This window comes from Sinohyriopsis cumingii, chromosome 14, assembly GCF_028554795.1.
Source record: "Sinohyriopsis cumingii isolate HCF-2022 chromosome 14, ASM2855479v2, whole genome shotgun sequence".
Lineage (NCBI taxonomy): Eukaryota > Metazoa > Mollusca > Bivalvia > Unionida > Unionidae > Sinohyriopsis > Sinohyriopsis cumingii.
This window is the reverse complement of record NC_142974.1, coordinates 47,069,508-47,082,050: the sequence shown is the minus strand read 5'-3', so window position 1 is coordinate 47,082,050 and position 12,543 is coordinate 47,069,508. Positions and strand designations below refer to the sequence as shown.

The following is a 12,543-nucleotide window of genomic DNA, read 5'->3' as shown; positions in this document are numbered from 1 at the left end:
AATGATATATATTGTCACCTTGCCAAGCCAGATAAGTAATCAATACAGATTTTGCTACATAAGTAGGACAGTTAGATCTTCTGTCGTTATATAATATACTGTGTAAAGGAGCAGAGGGGTTATGATTTGGGACATAGTAGGCATACAGCCATTAAAGGATACGAACTATATTTTTTTAATATTTTAAATTCAAACAAACTTTATTACAGTCCCCATATCAACTCTATGCATAGGTGGAACGTTTGAAACACCAGACCCCAACCCCACCCCACCGCAACCCCTGTACAACTTTACAATGAATAGTACAATGAATAGTGGTCTGAAGAAAGCTTTGCATAAGGTGATTTGGGCTTAAATGCGGAGACCAATGTTATATAGTAAAGACTCCTGTCATAAAATATACGTGAATGAAGGTAAACTTTGCACAGATTCTTGGTCTCTAAAGTATATTCATTTTATTGAAACAAAGTTACCTACTAATCTGACCATATTTTAGTGCACTTAATATCTGTCTTTGATTCCGTTGAAGTAATTTTAAATATATGTATGATTCCTTATTATGCTTCAAAATCCTCCTTTATTTATTTGCAAGGAAAGTACTGTCTTGGTGCAAATAGTGCCCCCAATTCACCTCACTTGACCAAGGGTGTGATGGCTGCACTATTTTTTCTAACTGAAGTGTGTGTGTGTGTGTGTGTGTGTGTGTGTGTGGAATTTTAAAGTAGCTTTAATAATATTTCAGTTATTTCTGTGATGTCTGCAGTGGGGCAGTTTATAATGATGTCTAGCAATGAGGCATCATGACGCAGACATGTAGCATGATGTCCCACCCAGTAACATTATCCTGACATCAGGCCGACAGTCCAAAGACTAACCTTTTAATTAATGCTGAGCAACCTATGAGGCATCAGTTAATCTTATTTTTATAAGTCTTTGGTATGACTCAGTCGGGGATTAGCGGAATCCTGGCAATTATTGCTTGTTACTCAAAGGTTTGCATGGTAGTTCTGCAGATTCGTGTCACTATGAACTGTCTTCAAATTTACATTGCCAACTGTACGAATCAAAATATTGCTCAGAGAATATGAGATGTCATATAATTGTGAACTGTTTGCGTTAGGTCCCAAGTAGGGGAGATTACAATCATTTTGAAACTATTACTTTGAAAGGTCGCTTAGGTAACTGAAGTAAGTCTGTTGTTGATTGTCACTAATGTTTGAGTAGCTGTTTATAGACTTATATTTTTGTGGCCTAAAATTTGCATGATATCAGTTGGGGAATGTTTTTCTCTTAACTTCTGAATTATGTACTTTCGGCTACTAGTGTTTGTTAATTTCTTTCTTTCTGTAATATGTGCCTTTTCTTTCATTTGTTATGATGCATCCAAATTCGTTAATTCCAACGACTTGATTCCTAAAAATGTTTGGGTTTGTCGCTGAGATTGGCATAGTGTTGGTGCAATAAAGAAAGGATCTTCAGGTTGACAAAAGTCTACTAGTCTTAGCTCTGCCTACCGTTTGTAGATAGCAAGTGGATCTCTCTCTTTGTTGTTTTTGTTTTCATACATCTTAGGATTAATACCCATGATGCCCTTGACATTGTCTCCTGTTTTTGTTTTTGTCTGCCTTTCATTGAGTTCAAGATACTCCAGGCCATTCACGACTTTATTTAGTGTAACATCCCCGCCCCCATTTCAGATTGTAATGTTCAGTCACTCCCCTCAAACCAAAACGCACAATGTCTTCAAGTGTTTCCATCCACATTAGTTTTTTGCTACACAAGGCATTTATTTCTTCGTCTGTGATCGGTTGACTCCGATTGGTTTTATTTCCTTTTCCGTTAGATCTTAAACATTTTTGATTAGCCCGAAGAGCTTCCCTTGTTAATGAAAAAATTTCCTCTCATGACTGAACTTGCAAAGTTCTTGATTTTAAGGTGGCAATCAATGGAGTTGATGATGCTTCTTAAGCTGTTCTGTTCAAACTCAGATCCATCTTTTCTCCTAACACTGAAAATAAACCAACCATGTGCTGATTCAATTTAGATGGACATATTTCGTGTAAACTTCTGATTTCATTTTTTGACTGCAAGAATGCTCTGACTAGCCTTACATCAAAAAGTGTCTTTATAAAAGTGTTTGCATTATGCTTACTTTCTATAAATTTCAGTATATCGTCAGGTTCATGGTGTTCAAATACGTCTTCCCTAACAAGCTCACATTTGGACACAGAATGATCATTTACATCTACAAATGTCGCAGCCATGTCTTTATCAAATTCTCCATTTAACTCACAGTTTAGTAGAATAAATGTTGCTTCGTCTTCTCCTTATCTGGTGTCATGGTTTTCTCTTCTCCACAGAGTTGCACTTTGTTCGATTTTCGCAAGAGGGTGAGATTGGAAACAGCAGTGTTGACAGAAATATCAGCATTTGACACAGGGCGGAGCTCAATTATATTTATTTCATGGACTGAGTATGGTTGTTTTTTTAGTCCAAACCACACTTACGCTGGAACAAAGATCAGTCCATTTTTTCTGCCTATACCGCCCTCCTCCTAATAGAAAAAACAAGCTGAACGAATCTCTCTTTTTGGAGCAGTTTCCGAACCTCCTGAAGTATGGAAATTCGATAGGTGGCAGCCTGATTATTCTTGTAGATTTCAACTATCACTTTGACCGTCCCGGAAACCCAAACACATCAATATTCCTTGATTCCGTTAATGTTTTCAACCTCAAACAGTCAGTTAACCAACCCACAAATAAACATGGTCACATTTTAGACTGTATTATTCATAGACCTGATGATAATATTCTACGTGCCTCCTTGGTATCCCAAGAACTTGCATCAGATCACCTCTGCATTATATGCCATCTTGACGTATCAGTCCCAAAGCCTACACCTTAATTTGCTACATATAGAAACTTCCGTATGATAAAAAGAACCAAACTAATGCATAACATTAAAGCAAACCTAACAACTTGCCAACCACCTACAGCAGAACACCTCGATAATTGCATGCATTCATTGCTCGACAAACATGTCCCAGCCACCAAGTGCAGAGTATCAATTAAAAAGAATTCTCCATGGTTTTGCAGTGTTAGGGACCGGCTTCGCACTGCTAAAAGAGACCTCCGTAAAGATGAGAGGCTTTGGCTTTCCATCAGACTCACTATTCATCAACAAATCTATGAAGCCGCTAAGAAGAACCTCACAAGCATAGTCCATGCAGCAAATTCAGCCCACTACACTAATAAGATCATGGAACGTTTAAGCTGCAAGGAGCTCTTTGAGAATATTAACAAGCTAATGCCAAGAAACAAATGTACACAACTTCCAACTACCTTCTCTCTAGTCAACCTTCCTGACCTGTTTCCAAATTTCCTCCGTCACAAAGTACAAACCACTAGAGATAAGCTTGACAACACAATTTCAATTGACTCGTCGTCACCATACAGTTGGAATACAGAATTGCCCAATGAACTTAGACACAAAGACACAGTGATCACATTCAAGAGTGCTCTTAAAACTCACTTATTTCGACTGCAAGAACAATCTTAAAGACCTATTAATGTTCCTTACCTTAAATATTTACAGCATGTTTTTATTTTTTCTAATTTTATGGTGCTTGGTTTCTGTAATAATATCATTATATATGTTTTTTTATGTTATAGGTGTTGTCTAATATTGTAAAGCGCTTAGAGCTTCTAAAGCTTAGGAGCTATACAAAGTCCTCATTATTATTATTATTATTATTATTATTATAAATACGTTAGTTTATATACAAAATATTTTACTTGAAAATCATTTTCTTGTTATTTTCTCCTTTTTAAATGTAATATTCCAAGTAATTCATATCCATGTTTAGAGTGTGTAATAGTTATTAAGACATGATCCTTATGCGTATTCATACGCCATGGGCAAATCACAATTTGGTATACAAATACAAATGGTATATCAAGTTGCTTTATACCAACACTTCAAAGGCCATGTTATTTTTAATGTGTGTGTATATATATACATTTATTCCGAACAAGTTAGAGAATTTCCATCAGGCGTTATGACCTGAATACCTAAAACGTTTTTAGAATGACTGAAATGGCTAAAAGCTATCTTAACACGTTTAAACAAAAACTTTATCCAATCAATACGTCGTGCTCCACATTTTTTCTGAAGTTCATGATTACGGCCCTGACGGTATGCTCACACAACAACGATAAGCATTTTTTGCCTGCTATCAAATTCACTCTATACATCCTTCTGACTTTATAGAAAGAAATGTTGATATGTTGTCGATTTGATGAGGACATTTTATGATGTTGCTCTGGAAAATAATATGATAGTTATTTATGGAGATTTAATCCCTCGATCATAACTTCTACCATTACAAAAAGCGTGTAGATTGGTGTACCGAAAGAAGTTCATTAAAGAGAAGAAATTAGTCAGTCCGCAATATTCAGCTATGGCTTTGCGCTGACTAAATTACTTTTCCAAATTCACGAGAAGCGAATCCAATACAATAAAGGACGGCGAAAGAAAAGAAGATTAGATCTAATTCCTTGGATGACTAGGATTTCGAAAGCTGAGGGATCAGATATGGATTTCCGACATATTTATTAGAGATACTCTGCTTGTTATCCTCAAAGAGACTTGAAATATATTTTGTCCGCTTTCGTTACCATGGTTGAGTTGTATCACTAAGCATACCAACGACGCCAGAGTTTCTAATGTCAAGATGTCAGGTAATAGAAATGTGTGAACACGACTACCACCAGCGTTTCAAAACTTATATAGAAGTTAGACATACGGTGGTCATCCAACGAATGTATTCACTTTACTGTTTGTTTTGATGAGGACCAATACTACGCGTTTGCTGTACGACTTGGACGAAAATTAAGAACGAACCAAATACGACGATATATATTCGTTGTATATTTGAACGTGTGAATGTTCTCTACTTCCCACTGGTCATTTGACAGGATAGCTCGATGTGGAAAATATCTCTCAGTAGGAAAGGTTTGATCAAATACAAACGAACTTGTACTATCCCGTCTTAGCTCATCATTGCCATGTAAAACTGATATTTCCTTTATGTCGTGCGTGTGCTGAAACGTATAATCACGTGGATGAGTGTCGAATCTTTTTCATTCTCTCCATCGCGGATACCAACTGTAAAATGTGTACAAATATGGCACAAGCCTACAACAACATGACGATGAATCCAGTGAAGAGATTTTGCAGGCTATCCTTCTTGGTGTCGGACTCCAGAGAACACAGCAAAGAAATGCGATTTTATTTTCAAATATTTGCTTAATTGTTTATAGGGAAAAGTAGCTCAACGTCCAATTTTTGCAAAGACCAAATATTTGACAAATCAACTCATTGTCAGTTTGTTAACCTTTCTCGTCAAAGTATTCACATTAGTCGCCCAGACTGCTTCCTAAAACCAGTAACATTGTTACTAGCACTGTTCTAGACGTTATGGTAGATGCTGTGACTTGACGGTACGGTATGGTCGGGAGGGATGGGATAAGAAGTATTCCTATATGCTACGCTTTTGGTTTATGTGGCAATCATTATGTCTACCAAAATATGCCTAACACCGAGGTTTTCTTCTTGACAGCCGTTGTCGGGTCGATTGATCCAAACAGTTTTATGGGGTTTTTCGTCCTCTTTACGAAGATATACTGAACCAAATCGGACGACATGCGCTTGACATCGACAAGGAGTACAAAATAATGGTGCTAGAATATATGCAAAAGCTCGGCATTATCACATTACAGTTCACGCAGGGCGGAACAAAACCTTAAAGCAAATCGGTATGGAACTATGGGACTGTCCCAATCTTCCGAGTGCCAACCAATGACAAGTTAGGTGTTATCGCCTTCGCGCTTCCTTCTCGCAGCGCAACAAAGGAAAACTGCTTAGCTGTAACTTTTTGCAAAACAAAGACGACTATGATATGTCCTTCAAAGTACTACGCGCCATCAGTTACCAATGTTACCGCCAGAAATGGTAGGGTGATATTGTTTTTTAAAATACGCGTTGCATCACTTCACAGTAATTGGACAGAAAAGTCTCGCATCTGTAATCCTTCGAATAGAAGACTGTTGTTTTAACATTTAGTGAGCGTGTCAGTTAGCGTGTTGAGGGTCACCTTAAGGGAAACCAATATTAATTTCAACCCTGTATTCAATGAATGGGGGCCTAAAATGACAGGAACAAAGGGAAAATTTCGACAGTGACTGATTAATTACAATTTAATATTTCCACATTTATTTTTTTCCTAAAAGGAATCTATCTTTACTTTGCAGAGTCGAAAATAACTTATTAACATGCATAGACAGAAAAAAAATCATGAATTTTTACCTTTTGGAAAATAATCATACTATTCAAATGTAATGATTCAGTTCAACTATTTTAAAGTCAACTGTTACCAATCTTACTTTTAGTTCAAATCAATTTATTAATTACTTTTTGTGAATAAGAATTTCGATATTGATTACTAGTATCTACGCTTTTGCCTTTTAATTACCTCCTGTTACATATGACTTATCTCCAATGACTAGTACTAATAGTCAGATAAGCATACAAAATATCTCGAACCAGTGATATATAATTATGTCTCAAACCATTATATATTACCTATATAAAAGACACCTTGTAATCTGATATTCATATAAGCTAGTAAAAAAAAGTGGCTTAAGTCATTTTCTAAAATTGAATTGTATATTTTGTCACAGTGCCAGTTCAATAGTACTTGTTCTGTTTCAATAGTACATTACTGACAAAGTGGCAGTTATCGCCCTAACAGGGCAGACGAATGATTTCGATCAAGGCATGTAAATAATATGCGAAAATGGTGGGGTGTACTAATAAAAAATATTACAACTTACAATTATAAATGAAACAAACCCTAGTCAAAGTTGTTGAAGTTCTAGGTCTGCTCACGCAATCATTGGAACTTATGTAACATCAGACACCCCACCCCTGAACAAACTTCCTCTACTATGGATGATCACCAAAAGGCGGCGTTACATAAGAACTATAAGGCTATTTGTGCAGACTTGGAATTAGATGTGGAGTTAGAAATAAATCTTGAGGAGCAGAAACTGTTCACTAGAAGTCAACTAGAAGATATCAAGGTAATCTCTTTACAATTTCATTGGGAACTTTGTTCATTCTTGAAACAAAACTTGTACCCTAAATTGTTTACACTTAACGTTTATCTCTGATTACCCTCGAAATAATCTTGAATCTATGTATGATTCCTAAATAAAGTTTTTGAAATTATTAGCGCTCAAAATGTAAAGCTTGATTATATTTGAGATAATGTGTACAATAATTAATGTCAGCTCTATTTTCTATGTCATATTAACTTATCTAGATGTCGGTAAAGAAAGTGAAGTAAATTTTAAGGGTTAATTTTGCACCCACACCACCTATATTGACTGGGCATGTTTCCCTCCATTATTTCTTCTTCCTGACAAACAATAAACCACCAGAACAATTTTACATATAAAGTGAGTGCATGACATGCATAATCGTCAGAGGCCGACCGAAATTCGGTTCCGGTTTCGGTTTCGGCGCCGAAAGTTGGCAAATGTCCTCTTTCGGCATAGTTTCTGTTTCGGCCAAAGCCAAAAAGCTAGCTTTCGGTTTGCTTTCGGTTTCGGCCGAAACTGATATTGACTTTCGGTCATCAGCCGAAGATCTATCTTAACTTTCAGAATGCAACGCTAGTGCTGCGTCTCTTACTCTGCTTGTCGGCCGGTCAGTCGGCGCTAGGTAATTCTAGGCACTGTTGCATTTCAGTCTACTCGCGTGTTGAATACGGAGATTTCGAAGTCTGACAATATTGATAATTTCAGTTAGTTAAACTGTAGCGAATTAATCTGTGTGAAGTACAAAATTGAAGTTAATAATAAACGGAATAGTTAACCACCGCAAAGAATGTCGAAAAATGCAGTGTGGGATTACTTCACAAAAATCGATTCTGATGCAAGCAAGGCGCAGTGCAAAGAATGGAACAAACTGTTATCACTTGGCAACGATAAACCAAGACTTCAGACAGTTTCAGGCTTGAAAGATCATCTGGCCAGCTGCCACAAGGAGCTCCATAGTACGTATCTCAAGAGGTCCATGAACGACGGAGCAGAGCATGCCTCGAAAAAATGATGATGGAAGTGAAAGCGACTAAACATGCATTACCGAATTTTGTGCAGACGTCCTTGACATCAATAGTCGAGAGCAAAATGGTCTGGCCTGATGACCACGTTGCAGTTCAGCGAATTGATAAGTGCATCATGGACTTGATCGTTGTCGACATGTTACCCTACTCAGTTGTTGAAGTGTAGCATTGCATCATGACCCAGGCCTATTTAATAAATCTTGTGTTCGGCAACTTCGGTTTATCTTTCGGTTTCGGCCGAAGGTGTAGTCAAACTTGTGGTTTCGGCTTCGGTTTCGGCCGAAAGTCAATTTATAACTTTCGGTCCGGTTTCGTTTTCCCCCGAAACCAGAAATTTAGTTTCGGCCGTCCTCTAATAATCATTAGGTTTATTTGTGTGTTTATTTGTCAAGTTGTATCTACCAGAGATCTAATAACATTATCATTCAGACTGGTGCCGACCCTGCCACGTCTTATGGAAAGGAACTACACTGGTCCTGCATGAGAGTTACCTGTTAGTCCTGAAATTCAGTACACTTCTTCCTGTTTGTACCAATACATTAATGTATGATTGTACACGTTATGTTATTGTTCAGGTCAGTAGAGCATCCCAATAATTGTGAAATATTTGTCTCATGTCCGAGTTCGTAGATTTTCAGATCAACTTGAATATAGTTTATTTAGACTTAGCTCAATTCTGGGGCCTCCATAGTTAATACTCATCTCCTTCTATCCGAAGTGGGTAAGATGGTGAAGGCGTGTCGTCTTAAAACGCAAACACATTACACATTTCTGGGTTCAGGATGGGATTTAAGCGGAGGCAATTATGTAAATACATAACCTCGTGATGATAGGGTGGGACGCTGCTGTCTTTGTGTGTGCAGCTTACTTGATTAGTTACGATCAGCCAAACATTGTCAAGAGGATTGCGTTTTGACAGTGTCCCATGGCGCAGCGCAAATGAAGCAAGAAGTTTAGTTGTTTGCGCCAAATTCTATCGCTGCTATACATAATGTCTAATTTTATTCTGAGATTATTTTCTGAACCTAAAGGTGTGATCCAGTACATTCAGGGTAGGATTTAATGTCGCGCGCTGCGATGACACAATGAAAGTTACCGATGTTGATAAATAAATTCGTTCTACTCAACTCTATTGTGAAGGTTAGATTCCACCTGCTCATTTCTTGACCCAATTTAAAACTTGGCCACCGTTGAAAACGTCCATGGCGATCGTTAATTTTCGCCTAGAAGTTTCTTGATTACAGTTAAGGTGCAGAGCATTCAATAATCAGGATAGAATGGACTTTCGTTAAACAAATCTGGTAATATATTTTGAAACAACAATTTATATTTAGTTTTACATGAGTAAACGCGCATTTATGACCAGTATGACTTGAACCATATGATCAGTAAATAAAAAGTAGTTACACACTGATAAATATTACAATTAAATCAAATTGAGAAAGTGTATTACACAAGCATAATGAACAGTTTACATACATACATACATACATACATACATACATACAATGAATTCAGCAAAGAAGACTCATCTCATTTCACTAAAACGTTTATTTTTAAACAATCCAACATTGAATTCAAATGCCATATTATGCTTTCTGAGTCTGATGCAAAATTTGTTGTTATAAAACCGAAAGACAAAAATATATTGATAAAGCAAACTCTTAAGACAAATTTGGGACATTTTTTACATAAACTAATAAATCTTATAATATTGACAGTGACTCATATTGATAGGAAAACGAAAATCAAAATTCTTTTAAAACTCTTCATCTAAGCAGCATTATAAAAAGTGTTACTTGTAGATAAAACACAACGAAAGTGTTTGTCAGGAAAGTTAATTTGAACATGTTACTGGAGCTGTTCATATGAACAAAATTGGTATAACATCCTTTTGCAGGCTGTAAACACACAAAAAGGAAGGATTCAGAGGATGTTATCTATATTACCTCGTCGAGGGCCAGAAGCATTTAAAAAATTTCTTATTTGCATTCAAGACCATTATCCGTGGCTATCAGAAAAACTTCACAAAAGCTATGAAGAAGAGACGAACAACAAAGCGCCACCATCTAGTGATCGTGATCTGACATGTGTGGTAGATGACAGTAATTCAGAAAATCCTGAGCAAATTATCCTAAGGAAATTATTCTCCATGCTAACTGATGAGAAAACAAATTATGACAGCACAGACCCTTTCAGTGTACCAACTGATGTGTCACTAGATATGATAGAAAGCAAGGTTTCCCACATGTCTGAAAAACATCAAAATTTGGAAAAGCAGTTAGATGACTGCTATAAAGCTCTAAATATCAGCGATAAAACAAAGTCTCTAAATGTAATTGTACAGGATTTAGCAGATCAGAATGAGTCAAGTCATAAAACAATAGTTCGACTTCGAAAAGATCTACGTCAGAAAGGTTGGCTTATCTAAAAACAGAATGAACAAATAGAAAACTTGAACTCGATGATCCAAACCATTCAGGAAGAAAAAGCTCGGTTTCAAACAAAGCTACAGAGGAATGCTAGAAAAATCAAAGAACTAAGTGAAAAATTACAAAACCAGTATTCTGAGATCCAAGCCAGTCAAGAAAAAATTAATGAATTGAGTGAAAAATTGCTACACCAGAACTGTGAGATCAAAGCCAGTAGAGAAAAGATTAATGAACTCAGTGAAACATTACAAAACCAGAGCTCTGAGATCAAAGACAGTCAAGCTAAAATAGTTCAGGTCAAAAAGGAGCAACCGATGAAACCTACAATTATCCTAGAACAGAGTAAAAATGTACAAATCCCGAACTCTAAATGCGAAGATTTAAACATAAGAAGCAAACATCTGATGCAGATAAATTCACATCATCAGCAGAGCCCATTTTCCAAACCGTCCGATATCCAAAGAGTGCCACTAGAGAGATTTACGTCTGTGCACGAGGAAGTCCAGGACAATAACACAAAATTTCCGATTATACATCATCAGAAAAATATTTCAGAACAAAAGAAAAGATGCAAGCTTGGACGGAACAGTTTTCCTGATGGTTTAGCAATCCGAGATTCATCAAACAGCCTGAACAAAACTGTCTGGAGATTCTGAAAACGTGAGCAAAATAAATTATATTACGATACTCTCAGATACCATCTTATCGGCAACTATAGATTGTTACAAAGCAACCTTACCATGGATACACTGCAAACTGTAACGAGAAAATTATCCACTGTAAACTGTGCAGACAATACTTTTACTACACAGAACTGAGAGAAGGTGATAAAGCTGCATACAGATTGTTACATTAAAACTGGAAAGGTTATAGCTAATGTGTAAAGCTCTGACTAAACAAGACAGAAGGAAAAAAGAGCAGACTGCGATGAAAACTATGATATCCTGAGCAAATACTGGATCTGTAGTATTCTGAAGAGAAAAATATAAATTGAACAGAATCAATGGCGAGCTCAAACAGGAATACCTGATAGAAATTGGAGCAAACTAAAGCTTATAGAATCAGGACAATCTGTATTAGTTTGTTTAGTGTTATGTATATTTAATTTAATTTAATTTAATTTAATTGTTTCTTTGTATATAAACATTATTTATATTTCATTGCAATGCTTATTTTAATTTAACACATTATGATGGTATGCTGGACTTGACCTTGTCCAAAATTGGGTTCATTTCTGCTTGACCTGGCTGAGTTTTTATTCAATTTCATTGTATGTCAACAACTAATACAGAGCAAAAGTATTCTCTCTGTGTATGAGCTTGCTATCACGATTTTTATTAATAGAAGAAGTAAGAATTGTTAATTTGGGTCAAACGTTTGGAATTTCCTAAGTGAATTATACATAATCCGGGTTATTGTGTTGTAAACATCAGGAACATTCTAGAAGGTTATTTTCCATGAGGGAATGTTCTTTGTATAGAAAATGTCAATTGTGATCTGAGGTAAAGTAGAGAACTATATAATCTTGTGATTTGGAGGACTTGATCATTCGTTCTTTAACATCTAGCACTTTCAAGTTGTTTTATGTTGTGACTCCAGATGGGCTGAATTAAATTGCATCAAATTATTGAACGCAAGTGATTATTTTCTCTGGAAATACAAATTTGATCTGATACAATTCTTGGATATAGATCTTCGCTGGAATTTATTCTGAATTCAAGCCTGGAATTAAATTACTGTGATTCAACAAAAATCAGTTGACACATCAACACTCAATAATCCATAACAGATAAGTCATAGACTTTAGTTTTTGAATTTCTGACTTTTATTCGGGACTTTAAATTATTAGGATTTGCGTCTGTAATTCTTGGATTAATTTTGGAATTAATTCGCAATACCGTAAGTTCTTTTTTCTCATTTACA

The 12,543-nt window shown here is 36.2% G+C and overlaps 1 protein-coding gene across 1 annotated transcript; it reads left to right on the top strand.

Annotated features, from left to right (window-relative positions):
• Positions 1-6,800: 6,800 nt before the first annotated feature.
• Positions 6,801-12,543, top strand: LOC149783709 (uncharacterized). The gene is made up of 2 exons (XM_089931950.1): positions 6,801-7,142; positions 10,089-12,543. Exons 1-2 carry the CDS (start codon positions 7,008-7,010, stop codon positions 10,617-10,619), a joined length of 666 nt encoding a protein of 221 aa, XP_089788076.1. The 5' UTR covers positions 6,801-7,007; the 3' UTR covers positions 10,620-12,543.

Coding starts and splice junctions, on each gene's coding strand:
- LOC149783709 (XM_089931950.1), top strand. CDS start 7,008: ATGGATGATCACCAAAAGGCGGCGTTACATAAGAACTATAAGGCTATT. Junction 7,143..10,088: donor GTCAACTAGAAGATATCAAG/GTAATCTCTTTA, acceptor ATCCTTTTGCAG/GCTGTAAACACACAAAAAGG.